At 45.1% G+C, this 20,531-nt stretch overlaps 1 protein-coding gene across 1 annotated transcript in view; it reads left to right on the top strand.

Moving 5' to 3' along the window:
* Positions 1-20,531, top strand: part of LOC141121570 (uncharacterized) — a 277,798-nt gene that overhangs the window by 244,208 nt on the left and 13,059 nt on the right. The window contains exon 11 of the mRNA XM_073611204.1: positions 14,261-16,131. Within this exon, the coding sequence (XP_073467305.1) occupies positions 14,261-16,131 (1,871 nt within the window). The remainder of the gene's footprint in view (positions 1-14,260; positions 16,132-20,531) is intronic.

The raw sequence follows: 20,531 nt of genomic DNA on the forward strand, positions 1-20,531 counted from the left end.
TATAACTGCTCACCTGCCCTACATCTATCCATTAGAATGCATGTGCTTCCTCTGTGGAGACTCTCATAAATTTAGAGACTGCAGAAATATTGGGGTGTCTTGGTGCAACTCTGCTGCTTACGCATGTATTTGCAAATGTGTGCTAACTAACCCCCTGTTTTTAACATAAATTGTTAGGAGAATTTGGTTGATAGCAGACTGGTTGGCGAGTTGAGCTTGGAATTTACTCTGGTTTTGGTTTGTATGCTGTCATTCTGGCCAGCTTTGGGCAGCATCGCTGTTAGAAAAAGCTTGAACTGACTCAACAGTATTCCGAAAGCGTTCTCTACATCTCTTCGGGTATGAAACAGCTTATAGTTGTAAATCCTCTGCTCTGGGGTCAGGTTCCTCATGGGAAACGGCCTCATAAGATGTTCCCCCAGAACAAAGGCCTCATCTGCAACAAACACAAAGTTGAGGCCCTCCACATTCTCCTCAGGAGGTGGCAAACGCAAGGTGCCATTTTGTATCCGATGGTAGAATTCTGTCTGGGCTATCACTCCTCCATTTGAGTTGCGGCTGTTCTTCCCAACATCAAGGTAGAGGAGTTCATAATTTGCTGACACCACCACTAGCATCTCTATACTGCAAAAGCCCTTATAATTAAAATAATAAGAGCCCGAGATGGGTGGTGGGATAATACGCACATGCTTCCCATCAATAGCCCCACCACAGTTGGAAAAATCCCACTGACGGTGGAATTTTGAAGCAACAGCCTGCCATTCCTGTGGGTTGGAAGGAAACTATGGAGTCAAACATGCAGTAGTCTTGGTATTCAGGATGTGTATCCAATCCTTAACCCTTCATAAGCCATACTGGTCAGGTTTGGGAGCATTGAATAGCCATATAGTAGTCCCACTGGTAAAAGGATAATGACCTTGTGCATTCCTCTTTGATGTTGGCCTCAATACACAGTCCTTTAAACTTGGTCTCTGAAGAAGCCACATTTAGCTCTTGTCCCTGTTGCACTGATATAATTTTTTAATTTTTTTTTATCAAATATTAGACTCTTAAGGAGTATTTTGTACCAGTACCCTCATACAAAACCTCTTGCAGTGTAGCCAGCAGTGTCACAGGCATCTATTACACCAGCCCAACCAATGAGAGAAGTAGGAGCTTCACTAGACCGCTCCTCTGGAGAGGAATCTGAAGATGTGGCCATGGGACACTTTGACTTCTGCATACAACTATATGTCAAGCCTCTAAGAGAGACCCTTCAAAAGTAAAACAGTGGAAGTTCCAGCCAAAGAGGTTTTACAGGTATCTCAAGAAGGATACAACCATGCTCCCATTTATAGACGAGAATTAAGATTTGATGCGAGAGAAATAGAGCAAAAGTGGATTAGAAGCAATCGTTCCATAATTGTCTTTGCAAACTCCATCCACCTAAAGAGTCTGAGGGGCAGTTTACTTTCCAGATATGTAATGATTTGGAATCCTTTAGGGATGTCAGCCGTGATCACGCCACACAGAGGCAGAACGGGGATCTAAACAAGGCGGATCCCCGTTCTGATAGGGGAAAACACTGAGATCGGCTGTTCCCAGTAATCAGGAACAGCAATTTCTGTGTTGTGCCAGTGAGCCCATACCCCACACAGAACACACGCTTGAGGGAACACGGTTAACCCTTTGATCGCCTCCTAGTGTTAACCCCTTCCCTGCCAGTGTGATTTATACTGTACATTGATCAGTGATTTTTTTTTAATACTGATACCGATACTAATACTGATACTGATTTTAATTCTAATACCCAAAAAGTGTCACTTGGGGTCAGGTTTGCCCGTCCCGCTAAAAATCGCTGCTCGCCGTCATTACCAGTAAAAACAATAAAAAAATAAAAGTCCCTAAATCTATCCCCTATTTTGTAGACGCTATAACTTTTGCGCAAACCAATCAATATTTGCTTATTGCAATTTTTTTTTTTGCCAAAAAATATGTAGAAGAACACATATTGGCCTAAAAATTTTTTTTGTTTATAGCGCAAAAAATAACCGCAGAAGTGATCAACTACCACCAAAAGAAAGCTCTATTTGTGGGGAAAAAAAGGACATCAATTTTGTTTGTGTACAACATCGCACGACTGTGCAATTGTCAGTTAAAGCGATGCAGTGCCTTATCGCATTAAATGGTCTGAGTCATTAAGGGGTAAATCCTTCCTATGCTGAAGTGGTTAACCACTTGCCGACTGGCACAATGGCAGCAGTGGGCAAATGGGAATACCTGTACGTCCCCTTTAATTGGCAGGGCTAGTGGGCGGGCGCTTGCCAGCTGCGTACAGCGTGACCATACCCGCGGGTCCCACGGACTCTATGTCCGCCGGTGGCCCGCGATCGTGTCACGAAGAGGCAGAATGGGGAGATGCCTATGTAAACAAGGCATTTCCCGTTTCTGCCTAGTGACATGACAGAGAGCAGTGATCGCTGCCATGTCAGTGGTAGCCCATCCCCCCACAGTTAGAATCACTCCCTAGGACACACTTAACCCCTTAATCGCCCCCTTAGTGTTAACTCCTTTTCTGCTAGTGTCATTTACACAGTAATCAGTGCATTTTTACAGCACTGATCGCTGTATAAATGACAATGGTCCCAAAATAGTGTCAAAAGTGTCCGATGTATCCGCCATATTGTCACAGTCATGATAAAAAACGCAGCTCGCCGCCATTACTAATAAAAAAAAAATTAAATAAAAATGCCATAAATCGGCCTAAAGAATACATATCGGCCTAAACTGAGGAAAAAATTAGTTTTTTTTGTATATTTTTGGGGGATATTTATTATAGCAAAAAGTAAAAAATATTGCTTTTTTTTTTTTTCAAAATTGTTACTCTTTTTTTGTTTATAGCGCCAAAAATAAAAACCGCAGAGGTGATCAAATACCACCAAAAGAAAGCTCTATTTGTGGGAAAAAAAGGACGTTAATTTTGTTTTGGTGTAACGTCGCATGGCCACGCAATTGTCAGTTAAAGCGATGCAGTGCCGAATCGCAAAAAGTGCTCTGGTCAGGAAGTGGGTAAAATCTTCTGGGGCTGAAGCGTTTAAAGATCACATCATCTAAATTAAGCCTGTTGTCAGGCAAAAGCCTTAGGTTCGGTTCACACCTAAGCCGGCCGCGGATCGCACAACAATGCTGTCCGTCTCTGTTCTCCGTTTCAGAGACGAATCGGGGCAGAATCTTTGCCTGAATTCGGCCCTGAAACGGAGCCAAAGACGCACAGCGTTTCTGTGCAGTGCGCTCCGCAGCCGCAATGGAGATATGTGAACCGGCTCCATAGGGAGCCAGTCACATTCTCCTGCTATGCAAATTAGATGCAGGGAAACCCACATCTAATTCGCATAGGTGTGAATCCGGCCTTAACGTTTTAATTCAGCCTAAAACTAACTAACTCTGAATCTATTGGCAGCCACATTCAAGGGCTAATCTATATAACCCTGTAAAGCAAAAATCAGTATACATACCTTTTCTGCAGTCGATCTGGTCCGGTCACCAGCAGCAGAAGTGACAGCTGACAGCGGCTGGGAAATGCTTAGGATGTGCTAGAGAAAAAAGGGAAAGCCTGGGGTTGCCCCAAACGTACGCCTAGCAAGACGGATGGAGAATTTTTGCATCTCGTTACCTCAAGGATTGAAATAAAGGTATAATTAAAATAAAATTTATTAGTAGAGAAATATAATTAACCACTTGCCGACCGCCTGCCGTCATTATACGGCGGCTGTTTTTTTATTGTTTTTATTAAAGGGTATGCAGCAGAAACAAGTAGAAGCCAGGCCTTCTCGTCCAACATCAGTGCCTGACCTCACAAATGCTCTTCTGGAAGAATGGTCAAACGTTCCCATAGACACACTCCTAAACCTTGTGGACAGCTTTCCCAGAAGAGTTGAAGCTGTTATAGCTGCAAAGGGTGGACCAACTCAATATTGACCCCTATGGACTAAGACTGGGATGTCATTAAAGTTCATGTGTGTGTAAAGGCAGGGGTCCCAGTACGTTTAACAATATAGTTTATATCCGAATAGTGTTCCTCTGCTATGATATATAACCTTTATTAAGTAAAGGAAATGCACTCAAATGTTTGTGCACTAAAGACTGGTTGAAAAAATAGCCGTATTTGGGCAATGATGTCATTGCAATCCCCAACAAGTGGTAGAAATGATGCTCCTATATTTCAATGACAGGCTCCCACTGAACAGGGGGCCAGAACAGGCAAAGTTCATTTCAAACCATCAGCTCATTCTTCTCTCTCACAACTTAACATGGAACTCATCCCTAGTGGTCAGTGTAGTGGTCCCTCACATTGGTGACCAATGGAAGAAGGACCCCCTTGTATCAGTGGTCAGTGTCACATTGGTGACCAATGGTAGAAGGACCCCCTTGTATCAGTGGTCAGTGTAGTGGTCCCTCACATTGGTGACCAATGGTAGAAGGACCCCCTTGTATCAGTGGTCAGGGTAGTGGTCCCTCACATTGGTGACCAATGGGAAAAGCATCCCATTATATCATTGGTCAATGTAGTGGTCTCTTACATTCGAAACCAATGGGAGAAGGATCCCCTTATATCAGTGGTCTGAGTAGTAGTCCCTTACATTGGTGACCAAAGGGAGAAGAACCTCCTTATCCTTATATCAGTGGTTGGTGTAGTTGCCCCTTATATTGGTGACTAATGAAAGAGGAACCCCCTTATATCAGTGTAGCCATATCCCCGTAGGGGCTGCGGAATGATGTGGTCCCACCTGTCACCCTGCAGAGCCCGGCATTCACTTCCCAGACATTCCAAGATAATGAACAGTCCATTAGCTTTGTTTTGTGTTTTATTGTGGGATTAGAACATTGTATGGGATTAAGGAATTCACGGGATGCCCAGAAAGATTTGCATAGCTTAGGACAAATTATATACACTCCTCTTTTTCTCCAACACAACTCTTGCTGCAGACTATTCCTTCCTCTTCCTTCAGCACAACTCTTAAGGCACAGCTAGCACACGGTTAGGCCTGACACTGGCTTCAGCCAGGCCTCAGAAAATATGCCTTATTACAGGTAGGGATTGCGGCCCCTATGGTGAAGCAAAATGGAAAGTTCTGGTGCTAGCTGTCCTATAGGTGGACTACTGATCCCAACTAGTCCCCCTCAGGCCTTGCCAGCACTCCTGGCCACAGCGGCCTGTATCCACCGCCCACAATACCACAGTCCTCACTGGCCCTACACTAGTGGTTCTCAACTCCGGTCCTCAGGACCCACTAACAGGCCAGAATTTAAGTATTACCTTGGGGAGATGCAGACTAGAATACTGCAATCACTGAGCAGCAAATGATATCACCTGTGATGTATTTCAGTTATCCTGCAAACCTGGCCTGTTAGTGGGTCCCGAGGACAGGAGTTGAGAACCACTGCTCTACACCCATCTCAGATTGCATCCTCCCAATCCGCTTTGGCGTGCCTCCCCAGTGTTCCTGGCTGTGCTTATCACTTACCAACTCCATCTTGCAGTTCCTCCACCCGACGATTCCTCCCCAGCTGGGCTGACTGGGATATTTCAAGGAGGTCTGCTCCACCTCTCTTCCCTTCCTATTCTTCTAGAAGCCAGAGGGAGGTAACCAAGTGCATAGCTCCCAAATGTCCCTGATTTCAAGGGACTGTCCCTGATTTGGAGCAATGTCCCTCTGTCCCTCTTCCCCCCCCTCATTTTGGTCTGATCTATATAGTTGTATATAAAATGCACCTTTTATCTTTCAAAAAGTATTTCCCAGTGCTAAACCCTTCATCTAAATTCTAAATTGCCGCATTTGTAAATGATAAAAGCCAATATAAAGGAATAGGAGTGGCAAAAAAAAGTCCTTGTGGATTTAATTAACCTTTTTTTTGGGTTAATTCTCCTTTAAGGGGGTGTGTTAGGGGGGCATGTCCTATGCCTACATAGGTGTCCCTCATTCCCTTCTCAAAATGTTGGGAGGTATGCGAGTGTTGATGCTATCTGTGAATCACCAGCCTACTCGGAGCCACTCCCAGCCCACACAGATCAGAACAAACAGGCCTAGTTGGAAGCTAGGCCTGCTTAAATTTACCTGCACTCAGAAAAATCTCACTCTAGCACCTACACTAAGTAGAGGGTGCTACATCAGTGGTCAGTGTAGTGGCCCCTCATATCGGTGACAAGTGGGAGAAGGCTCCCCATATATCAGTGGTCAGTGTAGTGGTCCCTTATAATGGTGACCAATGGAGAAGGACCCCCTTATATCAGTGGTCAATGTAGTGGCCCCTTACATTGGTGACCAATGGCAGAAGGACCCCTTATATCAGTGGTCAATATAGTGGTCCCTTACATTGGTGTCACATACCTGATACAGGCTGAGTTGACAAGAGGGCTTGCCTTGTTCCGTTTCCTTGTGTTTGATGATTAGACATAAATAACAGGGCACAGAGAGGCTCAGGTGCCTGTAGGAGATCCGGTTTGGGAGATCGTATGAGATGCAGATGCAAGACTATTGAGCAGGCAAGCCGGCGGATGCAGGATCTCAAAAGCATTGTCAATCGGGAATACATTTCCGACAACTGGGCAGCAGAGGTACAATATCAGGAACAGAGTCTGAACGAGGCCAAGGTCAGTACTGGGTAAGCAGAGAAGGAATGAAAACATTAGGTAGGAAGCGAGCTAGGGTCACAAGCTAAAGTCAGTAACAAAGGATCAGGAACAAGAAGAATCAACAAGCCAGGTAAGAATGCAAATGTAAATACGGAATCAGGTCACAGGCAGGAGGAGACAAACACTTGGCAATGATCTAGAGTCCTGCAGGGTTTTAAAAAGGGTGCCAAAGTCCATTCAAACATGCATGCTCACGCTCATATTCTTGCTAATGCACATACGCACGTGCACATGTAGATGCGCAGATTGCCCAGATTCCGTTCACAGTTCTGTGGACCGTTGTGAGTGCATGCACATTTCTTGGAGCACGGGCAAGAGCTTGGTTTTCCCGACAGTCAGTGACCAATGGGAGAAGGGTCCTCTAATATCAGTGGTCAGTGAAGTGGACCCTTCCATTGGTGACCAATGAGGGAAGAACCCCCTTATATCAGTTGGTCAGTGGGAGAAGGACATTTTTACCTTGTCATCAGTGGGAAGACTGCCCCCCTTACATATCATTGATGCCAGTTGTTACTAAAGATAGAAATTGGCAATTGTTCAAGGAACCCCTAGAAACCTTTGGAGGAACCCTGGCTGAGAAAGGCTGGACTAGGCAGTCAAATATTTCTATCCCCCTTGGTGGGAGTGTAGATAATCCATCTATAAGGATATAAAGTACATACACAAACACACAGCACAAGGCCGCGTTCACACCAGTGTTGCCAACCGCCCGTAAATTTCACCCCATTTTCGGGCTGCCCGTAAATGTCTGTTACAGGCAGCGGTGCCCGTAAAAAAGATGCGCATGCACCATTCCGAAGCCTGCAGGGCTTGGGAAAGATCGTACAGGCTCGGCCGGGTGGCGCATGCGCAGTAATGTAATGTTGCCCTGGCGTCATTTTTAAACGGCACAGAGAGGTAGAGAGGAGGCACAGGACTCAGGAGGACATTACTGGGGGGTGAAGCCGGCCCGGCAGAGGAGGAAACTGATGTGCACAGTGTCTGACTGGAGAGGTGAAAGAGACACCAAGCCTCTCTCTCCATTCCTCCCAAGACCTCCTGCTCTCTAGCTCCCTTGTCACCTCCTCCCATGCTCGCCTCCAAGATTTCTCCAGAGCTTCTCCCATCCTTTGGAACTCCCTACCCCAATCTGTCCGACTGTCCCCTAATCTATCCATCTTTAGATGATCCCTGAAAACCCTTCTCTTTAAAGAAGCCTATCCTGCTTCTAACTAACACTGTTTTACTTCCTCCATCAGCTCATCTCACTCACACAGCTATTACCTTTTGTATCAATTGAACCTTCCTTTTTAGATTGTATACTCTAACGAGCAGGGCCCTCTGATTCCTCTTGTACCAAATTGTAATGTAACTGTAATCTCTGCCTTTATTTTGTTAAGCGCTGCGCAAACTGTTGGCGCTATATAAATCCTGTATAATAATAATAATTATTGACACTGTTTAGCACTGAAAACAGTCATTTTAGGTACTTTTTTAGCGCCAGTAAAAAAAAATGCGGCTGTCAGTAATTTCCATGACTTTCGCCAGTAAAAAAAAATGGTGCCATTTGTAAATTTTGGCGTCCTGCCAGTAAATTACACTTTGGGGGTTGGCAACACTGGCTCACACTATGAGATGTTTCTCGGGGCTGCAGTTCCTCTGCACTCCACAAGATGGTAATCTCACCTATACCTAAAGAATGGAAGTTTATAGACAGGAAGTGATGTCAGGTACAGACAGGAAGTTCTGGGTGAGAGGTGAGTCGGTAGGAAGTAGAGAGGTTGCGACTAGTTCCCATCCTGCAGATTCACCTAGTCAATTCTGAGGATGGGATATAGCTTGCTCAATGTGAAATGGCTAGATCCCATCCCACAGAATAAGGATGAGCTTCCAGGTGTTCGCACAGCCCACGTGAAGAGCCCGCCAGGAAGTCGGCAAAGCGCTGCGCTAATCACAGGCAGTGAGACATTTCCCGATCTCTGCAGCCGTGCATCGGGACAATGCCTCACTGCCTGTAATTAGCGCAGCATAGTACCGACTTCCTGGAGGGCTCTTCACGTGGGCTGTGCGAACACACCGGAGATCATCCTCACCACAGAATAACCTTTTTGCCCCCTAGTGGTCAGGTCGTGTATAAGGATGGGAACTAGACACTTCACTATGAAGGAGCTAGTTCCCATCCTGCTAAAAGACCTTTAGAGTGTATACAGAGAAAAATGCGTTTACAGAGAGAGGGGGGATATACACAGAGAGAGGGGTATACAGAGAGGGGGTGTAGAGATAATGTGACTTTTATTAGTGGCGGGGGATGGGGGGTTATTTAGGGGGGATTGGAATATGTATGTCTTTATTTTATAAGATTCAAGTAGGAAGAAAAAAGGAAATATGTAATTTGTAGTAAATGTCCTAAAAAGGATTTTTGCATAAGGATCCCAGTCTCAGATATTCATCCTAAAATATGATCAGTAAAGTCTCCGGAGTACACGGAGATCACAGGAATATGATGTGTCCTGGCAAAGCCCAAAGACAACGTTCATCTTTCAGTTTAGGAGAGGTGGGACACACCCGGGAGTATGGTTCCCACCTCATCCCCTTAAACTCGAACACATATTAATTAGACAAGTTCTGTGGCTGATTAAGGTGGTAATTGAACTCACTTGGTGCCTTATCTGCATTTAATTAGCCTCAGAACCTGTGTAATTCACAGGTGTTCGGGTTTAAAGGGATGAGGTGGCAACTCTACCCGGGAGAAACTATTCTGGGTAAAGAAACCTCACAGAGAGCCCCTCACAGCTTAATAAAATGGAGACCTGAACAGGGAGGTGAGGAGGATTCTAAGAATATCATTTGATTCTACTATTCATGTTCAAATCTAGAATTTTCCTCCTGTGAATTTTGGTGATCATATGACCATCACATTGCCTCCACCTCCCTCTCCGATAGAATAGAGAAGATTCTAGATGTCACCACCAAGATCACTGGGCTGTTGACAGGAGAGGTGAGTGGTGCTGGGAATTCTGGGACATTATCCAGTAACAGACAAGGGATGTGTCTGGATGGTGACTGTATCATTGTGTGTGTCAGGTTCCTATAAGGTGTCAGGATGTCACTGTCTATTTCTCCATGGAGGAGTGGGAGTATTTAGAAGGACACAAGGATCTCTACAAGGACGTAATGATGGACAATCAGCCGCCCCTCACATCTCCGGGTAAGAGGAGACTTTATTGTAAAGGAGAGAGCAGTACGGAGGGTCCACCTAGATCCCCATCATCTGATAAACACATAGAAACAATGTATTCAGTCAGTGTGTGTGTTTCCTACAGATCGATCCAGTAATGGGAACCCACCAGAGAGATGTCCCCATCCTCTGTATTCCTGGGATTCAACACGGGTCAATATTAAAGTAGAGATAAAAGAGGAGGAGGATGAGGCTGGTGTAAAAGAGGAGTCAGAGTTTCCAAAAGGGCACAATGATCTGTACCAGGACACCATGGTGGAGTCATCCAGCCATAGAAACCCACCAGAGAGATGTCCCCATCCTCTGTATTCCCGGGATTCCACACAGGAAGGTCACACCATCCCTCACCATCATCAGGTAGATGAGGAACAATCACTGATAGTATCATTAGGATCTGTACATTATCTGCATTGTTACAATTGATGTCATTTTTATTATATATTCAGAGTGGAAACCTGAGTGACCCCAAAGCAGAAGTTAAAGAAGAGATCAAAGAGGAGGATGTGGATGGGGTGATGAAGGAGTCAGAGTCTCTAAAAGGACTCAGAGATCTGTACCAGGACACCATGGTGGAGTCATCCAGCTACAGAAACCCACCAGAGAGATGTCCCAGTCCTCTGTATTCCACACAAGAAGATCACACAATCCCTCACTATCATCAAGTAGATGATTGACAATTATTGGTCATTATGATTTATAAAAAGCATGTTTGCTATAATGAATGTTTTATTTTATCTTTCAGAGTGGAAACTTCGAGAATGGTAGTATTGTTGTTAAAGAAGAGTATAAAAAGGAGGATGAGGAGTATGGAGTGATGGAGGAGTTTTCAGAAGGACACAAGTATATGATGGAGCCATATAATACCAGGAACCCACCAGAGAGATGTCCCCATCCTCTGTATTCCTGGGATTCCACACAGGAAGGCCACACCATCCTTCACCATTACAAGGTTGGTGGGATGGAGCATCTAGAACATGGACTTTTAGAGACGATGTGTAGATTAAATGTGATGTCACAATACTAAGGCCTATATTTTACAGATGTTATTTTCTATAATTTTCTTGGTTTAGGGTGAAGATCTGATAGATATAAAAGTTGGGGGTAAAGTGGAAGAAGAAGAGACGTATGTGAGGGATGATCAGCAGTCTATGGAGGAGGATGGAATAACTGGGACATTTATAGAGGAGGACACTCCTACAGAGATCAGCACAGGTGGGTCATTAACACTAAATACATTCCTCCACTCATACTGCTCACTGATTGGTCCAGAATAGGGCAAGGACTGGGTGATATCAGCCTGTAATCCCCTGGTCACTTTCCTGAGCTGTGGTCCCCGTCCTGTATTCCTGTATTTCTCTCTGATAATCTTCCTTCTCTGTGCTGCAGACACAATTTATGTATCTAGACTGGATTTATGTAGCTTCTGGGATTCAGCAACAATATGTTAATTTTCACCATAGATGTTGCTCGACCTAGGCAGCTGGGGTATCCAATCCCCGGTTCTAGTAAGATCTCTAGAACATTTCTCCCAGGGTTACTTGCTTTGTTGTCTGCTGGTTGTGTGGGGTGGAGCGATATGTCTCTATAGTCTCAGACCCAAGTCACTGAGTGCAGTCTCAGGAGATGGGAGGCATCAGTGTTGGACCTCTGCAACTTGTCTCATTTAAGTAAAAAATCTAAGCTCCCACTGAATACTGAACACCAGTATTTAAAGCCCTGACCAATACACCATATAATTTATATAGCATATTATTGTATGTAGCCTTGACCCCTGCACTATATGCTCTGTGTTGTACATTGCACAGTTCTTACCACTGCATTATATATTCTGTTGTACATTACATACTACTGAAATGTGCACTATATACTCTTTGTTGTACATTACATTGTCCTCATACTATAAAGTTCTATACAATAATATTATACACTTAGTTGTACATTACATAGGCCTGACTTCTGTACTCTGCCCTCTATCTACTTCTATATATAAATATAATATGTATTCTCTTTTGTTACACACATTTTCCCCCAGCTGGACATTTTAGATCTGACTGATTTGATTGAAGCACAGACTTTTACATGTTGATAATAATGTGATAACATCCTCCAACTTTGGAACCTTAACCACTTGCTTACTGGGCACTTAAACCCCCCTCCTGCCCAGACCAATTTTCAGCTTTCAGCGCTGTCGTACTTTGAATGACAATTGCGCGGTCATACAACACTGTACCCAAATGAAATTTTTATCATTTTTTCCCACAAATAGAGCTTTCTTTTGGTGGTATTTAATCACAGCTGGGATTTTTATTTTTTGCTAAACAAACAAAAAAAATAGAAAATTTTGAAAAAAAAATCATGTTTTATAGTTTGTTATAAAATTTTGCAAACAGGTCATTTTTCTCCTTCATTGATATGCGCTGATGAGGCGGCACTGGTGGGCTCTGATAGGCTGCACTGATGGGCATGGATAGGCACAGTTAAGGCGGCACTGATGGGGACAGATAAGGCGGTACTGATGGGCACAGATAAGGCAGCACTGGTGGTCACTGATGGGCGCGATGGGTGGCACGGATAGCTGGCACTGATGGGCACTGATAGGTGCCACTGATGGGGGGCACTGATGGGCGGCACTGATGGGCACTGGTAGGTGACACTGATGGGCACTAATAGGTGGCATTGATGTGCAGCACTGTTGTGGCACTGATGTGGGCGCTGATGGGTGGCACTGTGAGCACTAATGGGTGGCACTGTGGGCACTGATGGATGGCACTGTGGGCACTGATGGGTGACGCTGGTGGGCACTGGTAGGCGGCACTGCTGCCTATTGCTAGGTGTCACTGGCAGGGGGCACAGATGATCGCCGTGATCGGGACTGATGTCCTTCTCACGGCTGCCGGTGATCGCCTTTTTTTTTTCCTCCTCACGCTGTCAGCGTGAGGAGAAAAAATAGCCGATTACCGGCTCTGTTTACATCACATGATCAGCTGTCATTGGCTGACAGCTGATCATGTGGTAAGGGGTCAGGACCGACCCCTTACTCTGATCTGTGATCAGGCGAGTCTCATAGACGCGCTGATCACCGAGCGCGCCGCGCGCGCCCTGCAGGGGGCGCGCAGACCGCTTGTGCACGGGACGACGTCAATAGACTGATAGGTGCCACTGATGGGGGGCACTGATGGGCGGCACTGATGGGGGGGCACTGATGGGCGGCACTGATGGGCAGTACTGATGGGCACTTATCAATAAACGTCGTCCCGGCAATGTAGGTCTGCGCTGTTGCCGTCATTTGGCAATAGCGTGGATCTGAAGAGGTTAAACAGAAAGTGATAATGAGGGAGGAGACAATAACCCAATGATAGTGGTCTTCAGGATCAGTCCAGTCTTCACCTTGGTTGTTCTCCCCCATCTTCACTCTCTGACCTCTGACCCTTTGGATGTGCTCTCACTTGAAATATTGGACCTCTTAAATTACTTAGGTTGAATAAAGACACCAGTCCATCCAGTTCAACCTGAGTGAGGGTGGGTGGGTGCGTGTCTACAATTATCCCTGTTTTATCTAAGGTACCCAAAGAGCACCGTCAGTTTATGCAGGGCTCCACACATACATCACACACTCACATCGGTCCCTACCCTCAAGGAGCCCTCAATCCAAGGTCCCTACCCTCAAGGAGCCCTCAATCCAAGGTCCCTAACTCACATTCATATACTCGGGACAATTTTGGACAGAAGCCAATTAACCTACCAGCATGTCTTTGGAGTGTGGGAGGAAACCGGAGTACCCGGAGGAAACCCACGCAGGTACAGGGAGAACATGCAAACTCCAGGCAGGTAGTGTTGTGGTTGGGATTCGAACCAGCGACCTTCCTGCTAGGTGAGAGTGCTACCCACTACACCACTGTGCTGCCCCCATTACAGAAAGTCACATAAGCCATATACAGGGGTTAATCCTCTGTCCTCTCTCAAGGATTTCTCCAGGCATAGCTCTTAAGGAATGTTGTCACATCAGCCTCTCAAGGGTTACTCCTCCCCGACAGGTTTTGCAACAGTCCCAGCACAGCTCCATACAACAAAGACACATCATCGTACTTTCCATAAAAGACAGGTTTATTGGAATAAAAGATTAAGAACACTCACATTCACATTGGCAGATAGATCTCTTATTGAATTCCCACATACTGCTCTGTCTGTGATTAATACAGATCAATCCAACTTCCTCAAACTCCTGGGAAGCTCCTAGCTTGATGATGTCACACTTGTTGCTCTGTTTTACGTGTTACGACCTCATTAGAGAGAGCGGTATTTAGGAAGGTGCAGTTTGTCCTCCATCCATCTGCTCGTGTCTAGTAATAATCTTTTTATCTCTATTTTAGTAGATGGACGGGAGATGAGGAAAACCTCAGAGGATTGTCTCACTTTGTCTCCAGACTGTAAAGTAGAAGATGAGGACATCACACAGTATAGTCCAGGAGAAAACCCGACTACCTCAAATGTCCATCCGGCACCACACAGTGTAGATGGACCATCGTATTCCTCTTATCCTGAGGAACCTCAGACTGTGAGGGACGGTGAGAAGCCGTATTCCTGTTCTGAGTGTGGGATATTTTTTTCAAAGAAATCCAGTCTTTACAGACATCAGAGATCTCACACGGGGGAGAAGCCATTTTCTTGTCCTGAGTGCGAAAAAAGTTTTGCACAAAAATCTAATCTTGTCACACATCAAAAGTCTCACACAGGAGAAAAGCCGCATTCCTGTCCTGAGTGCGGGAAATGTTTTTCAAAGAAATCCCATCTCTACAGCCATCAGATGACACACACAGGAGAGAAGCCGTATTCCTGTTCTGAGTGCGGGAAATGTTTTTCATATAAGGCCAGTCTTAACATACATCAGAGATCTCACACGGGTGTGAAGCCATATTCCTGTCCCGAGTGTGGGAAATGTTATGTGAATAAACCAGACCTTGTCATACATCAGAGATATCACACTGGGGAAAAACCGTATTCCTGTCCTGAGTGCGGGAAATGTTTTTCACTTAAGTCACGTCTTTACAAACATCAGAAATTGCACACAGGTGAGAAACCATTTTCCTGCCTTGAGTGCAGGAAATGTTTTGTACAAAATTCAGAACGTGTCGCACATCAGAGGTTACACACGGGGGAAAAGCCATATTCCTGTTCTGAGTGTGGGAAATGTTTTTCAAAGAAGTCTAATCTTTCCATACATCAGAGATCTCACATAGGGGAAAAGCCATTTTCTTGTTCTGAGTGTGGGAAATGTTTTTTGGACAAGTCCAATCTTTGCAGACACCAGAGATTGCACACTGGTGAAAAGCCTTATTCCTGTTCTGAGTGCGAGAAATGTTTTATACAAAAATCAGAACTTGTCAGACATCAGAGGTCTCACACGGGAGAAAAGCCGTACTCCTGTCCTGAGTGCGGGAAATGTTTTTCACTTAAGTCTAATCTTTACACACATCAGAGATCTCACACAGGGGAGAAGTCACATTCCTGTTCTGATTGTGGGAAATGTTTTTTCGACAAGTCCAATCTTTGCAGACACCAGAGATTGCACACTGCTGAGAAGCCGTATTCCTGTTCTGAGTGCAAAAAATGTTTTATACAAAAATCAGAACTTGTGAGACATCTGAGGTCTCACACGGGAGAAAAGCCGTATTCCTGTCCGGAGTGCGGTAAATGTTTTTCACTTAAGTCTAATCTTTACACACATCAGAGATCTCACACGGGGGAGAATTCACATTCCTGTTCTGATTGTGGGAAATGTTTTTTACAAAAATCAGAACTTGTCAGACATCAGAGGTCTCACACAGGGGAAAAACCGTTTTCCTGTCCCGAGTGCGGGAAATGTTTTTCACAGAAGTCCAGTCTTTACATACATCAGAGATATCACACGGGGGTGAAGCCGTATTCCTGTTCCGATTGTGGGAAATGTTTTTTACAAAAATCAGAACTTGTCAGACATCAGAGGACTCACACGGGGGAAAAGCCGTTTTCCTGTCCCGAGTGTGGGAAATGTTTTCTTCAGAAGTCCAGTCTTTCCATACATCAGAGATATCACACGGGGGAGAAGCCGTATTCCTGTTCCGATTGTGGGAAATGTTTTTTACAAAAATCAGAACTTGTCTCACATCAGAGATCTCACACGGGGGAGAAGCCCCATTCCTGTCCTATATGCGGGAAATGTTTTTCTCAGAAGTCCAATCTTTACAGACATCAGAGATCTCACATGAGGGTGAAACCTTATTCCTGTCCTGAGTGCGGGAAATGTTTTTCAGACAAGTCCAGCCTTTCCAGACATCAGAGATCTCACACGGGGGAGAAGCCACTTAACTGTCCTGAGTGAGGGAATTGTTCCTCTCTGAAGTCCTGTCTTCCTGTACATCAGGGATCCCACACAACCCTCGAGGTGTATTAGTGCCTGGAGTGCGGGAAATGTCTTCTATATGAATGTTGCTGGACATCACAGCTCTCATGTGGGGAAAAAGCACACCCTGATATACACCTCAGATATACTCCATGGCTGATCTTCATCATGTAAGAAACAGTTCATAAGGAGATCAGAGATCACCAAATATGTGGATGAAGTGTTGTACCGTGTTGGCCATTGATAGCAGTAGAAAAATAAAAAATGTCATTACCTTTTGTTGGCTGAGTACATTTTGTGGTGTAAGCTTCCACAAACAAAATGCTATGCAAATTTTTTTATGAACAGACTCCTAATTGTCAGGAGAAATGTATTTAACCATTTCAATACCGGGCACTTTCACCCCCTTCCTGCCCAGGCCAGCTTTCAGCGCTGTTGCATTTTGAATGACAATTGTGCGGTCATACAATGCTGTTCCCAAATACAATTTTTATAACTTTTTTGAAACAGATAGAGCTTTCTTTAAGTGGAATTTAATCATCCAGTGTTTTTTTGCTAAACGAATAAAAACGGAATAAACGTTTTGAAAAAAAAAACAACCTTAGTTTCTGTTATAACATTTTGCAAAAGAGTAATTTTTCTTCACTGATTTGCACGGGAGAGGTTACACTGATAAGGAGGAACTAAAAAGGCCACACTGATAGGTGGCACTGATGAGCATTGATAGGCACCCTGATTATCAGTGTACATGTGCCCTGTCAGCCTTGCCAGTTACTAGACTGCTGATAACCGGCAAGTTTGTTTACATGTGATTGGACACAGCTGATCACATGGTAAAGGGCCACTGTGATTGCCCCTTTACCTTGTTCTTTGTGAGATGTTTAAAGCTTGGATTATTTTTTTATAAACTAACCCTGCTTTTAACTTCTCCACGACTTTTACCCTGACCTGTCTGGTGTGTTCCTTGTTCTTCATGATGCTGTTTGTTCACTAAGGTTCTCTATCAAACCTCTGAGGGCTTCACAGAACAGCTGTATTTATATAGAGATTCATTTACAAACAGGTGGACTCTATTTACTAATTAGCTGACTTCTGAAGGCAATTGGTTCCACTAGATTTTAGTTAGGGGTATCAGAGTAAAGGGGGCTGAATACAAATGCACGCCACACTTTTCACATATTTATTTGTAAAACATTTTGAAAACCATTTATCATTTTCCTTCCACTTCACAATTATGTGCCACTTTGTGTTAGTCTAGAACATAAAATCCCAATAAAATACATTCATGTTTTTGGTTGTAACATGACAAAATGCGGAAAATTTCAAGGGGTATTAATACTTTTTCAAGGCACTGTATCAGGAACCATGAATCAGACCAAGACAGAAGTATAGTTAAATCACACTTGTTTAATAATAATAATAAGGTAAACATAGTAAGCGTAGTCAAAACAAGCCAGAGTTCAGTAACCGGATCGGGTAGTCAGCCAAGCAAATGTCAGAGAGCCAGAGATAAACGTAGTAGTACAGCAAGCAGGATCAGGAGCCACAAGAACGTCAACCGAGCAAGTCTTCAACAGAAACACAGGAGAAAGTCTCTGTGATGTTGACAAAGGCGAAGGTAGAGATCAAGTGAGCTGGACGACTTTAGGTAGGCAGGACTGACGAGCAGAATCAACAACAGCTGGGTAACTGTGGAGAGAGATGGGAGCTGGCAATTAGCGGACAGCTGAGCGGCCAGCTCAGAGAAGGAAGGGCTGAGCCCAGCCCTGACAATACCCCCTCCTCAACCCCTCCCCCGCGGAGGACCACCGGGTTTGAGGGGAAAACGTCTATGGAAATCACGGGGGAGGACAGGGGCATGTACGTCCGAGGATGAGACCCAAGAGCGTTCCTCCAGACCGTACCCCTTCCAATGAACCAGGTACTGTATGCGCCCACGGAACCTACAGGAGTCAACAATGGATTGTACTTCATACTCCTCATGGGCCTCTCTCCATCGGGTAAAGGTTGTAGGAGGCCCACTGGAAGGTGCCGTGGAGTCTTACTCTGAGCACACACGGAACAGGCAGGTACGAAGGCAGTTACATCAGCCCGTAGACTAGGGCACCAGAATTGTTGGGAAATGGCCCAAACAAGTTGATTCTTCCCAGGGTGGCCAGCTGCCCTGGGAGAATGGTAAGTCTGGAGAACTTGGAAGTGGAGGAAAATTGTTGTAACAAGGCGTCAGCCCTTACATTCTTAGTACTGGGTAAGAATGAGACAATGTAATTTAAACTCGACAAGAAAAGAGCCCATCACGACCTTCTGGGAGAGAGGCGCTTAACCTCAGACAAGAATGTGAGATTCTTATGGGTCAGTAAGAATGAGAACCGGCACAGTGGTACCTTCAAGGAGATGTCTCCATTCTTTCAGGGCTAAAATGATCGCCAACAGCTCTCTGTCACCAATCTCGTAATTGCACTCTGCAGGTGACAATTTCTTGGAAAAGTAACCACACGGATGCATAGCGCTCTGAGTTAGGACGTCGAGACCAAAGGGCGCCAACTCCAGTCTCAAAAGCATCAACTTCTAGGATAAAAGGCAACGCAGGATCAGGATGTGCCAACACAGGAGCAGAAACAAAGGCAGCCTTGAGACTCTCAAAGGCCCTAATGGACTCTGGTCATATCAGTCAGGGCTTGACCAGAGACGAGGACTTACGAATAGACTTCCGATAATAGTTGGCAAAGCCCAGGAAACACTGCAGAGGATGTAAACCCACGGGTTGGGGCCACTGTAGGACTGCCAAAAGTTTCTCTGGGTCCATCGAAAAACCAGCAGTGGAAATATAACCTGTTCACGATGGAACTCACATTTTCCAGTTTACAATAGAGATTGTTTTCTCTTAGATTCTGAAGCAAATGACAGACATCTGTGTGGTGGCTCTCCAGGGACTTGGAAATTATGAGGATATCATCGAGATAAACCACCACAAATAACTGCAACAAATCTCGGAGAACATTGTTAATAAATTCCTGGAAAACTGCCAGGGCGTTACAAAGGCCAAAAGGCATTACGAGGTACTCATAATGGCCTGTTCTGGTATTAAACACAGTTTTCCACTCGTCGCCCTCCTTAATCCACATGAGATTGTATGCCCCTCTCAAATCAAGCTTTGTGAAAACCGTTGTTTTCTTGAGGTGGTCAAATAACTCTGTAATCAATGGAATCGGATAGGCATTCTTAATCGTGAAACGATTGAGACCTCTATAATCAATACAAGGCCTCAGTTCACCGTTCTTCTTCTTCACAAAGAAGAAACCAGCACCAGCAGGTGATGAGAATTTGCGGATGAAACCTCGAGAAAGTGCGTCTGCAATATACTCCTCCATGGCCTTATCCTCCAAGACCGACAAAGGGTAAACCCGGCCACGAGGGGGTATGGCGCCAGGTTGAATGTCAATTGCACAATCATGAGGCCGGAGTGAAGGCAAACTACCGGCTCAACCTTTGTCAAAGACATCGCTAAAATAGCGGTACTCCTCCGGCAGGGAGGAGAGTGAAGAGGTGCACAGGACCTTGGCTACCTTCTGGAAGCATGTCTCACTGCATTGTGGTGACCAGGGGAGAACCTCAGCAAGGAGCCAATCAAAAGAGGGGTTGTGCTTCTGTAACCAAGGATAACCAATAACCAGCGGAAACCTAGGTGAGGAAATAACTTGGAATTGTATTATCTCATGGTGAAGAGCCCCTACGGCCATGGACAATGGAACAATCTCATGAGTCACATGGGCAGGCTGTAGATGTCTCCCGTCAAGAGCCTCAATGGCAAGTGGAGTGTCATGCAGCTGCAGTGGAATCGAGTGCTGCGATACAAAGGCAGCATCAATGAACAGGCCTGCAGCCCCAGAGTCGATTAGAGCCTGTATCTTGATGGACGACTCAAACCAGGGGCTTATCCCTCTTGATAACTGGGGACGAAACAACGTCACCTAAGGTCTGTCCATGACAGGACCTCAAGGTTCGGGCGTTCCCTGGACGGGTAGAACAAGACTTCAAAAAGTGACCTGCCTGGCCATAATAAAGGCACAATCTCTCCCTCCTCCTAAAGGCTCTCTCATCTGCAGAGAGACGCGTGAAGCCCAAGTGCATGGGTTCATCTTCACTGACCGACTCGGTACCAGGAGGCATGGGAGGTGAGGGAGGCACGGGTGGGACTGCAAAGCTCGGAGGCAAACGTACAGGGGGCTTACACAAGCTCTCCTTAAAAGAGAGTCTTTCTC

Source organism: Aquarana catesbeiana, unplaced genomic scaffold, assembly GCF_042186555.1.
Source record: "Aquarana catesbeiana isolate 2022-GZ unplaced genomic scaffold, ASM4218655v1 unanchor225, whole genome shotgun sequence".
Classification (NCBI taxonomy): domain Eukaryota; kingdom Metazoa; phylum Chordata; class Amphibia; order Anura; family Ranidae; genus Aquarana; species Aquarana catesbeiana.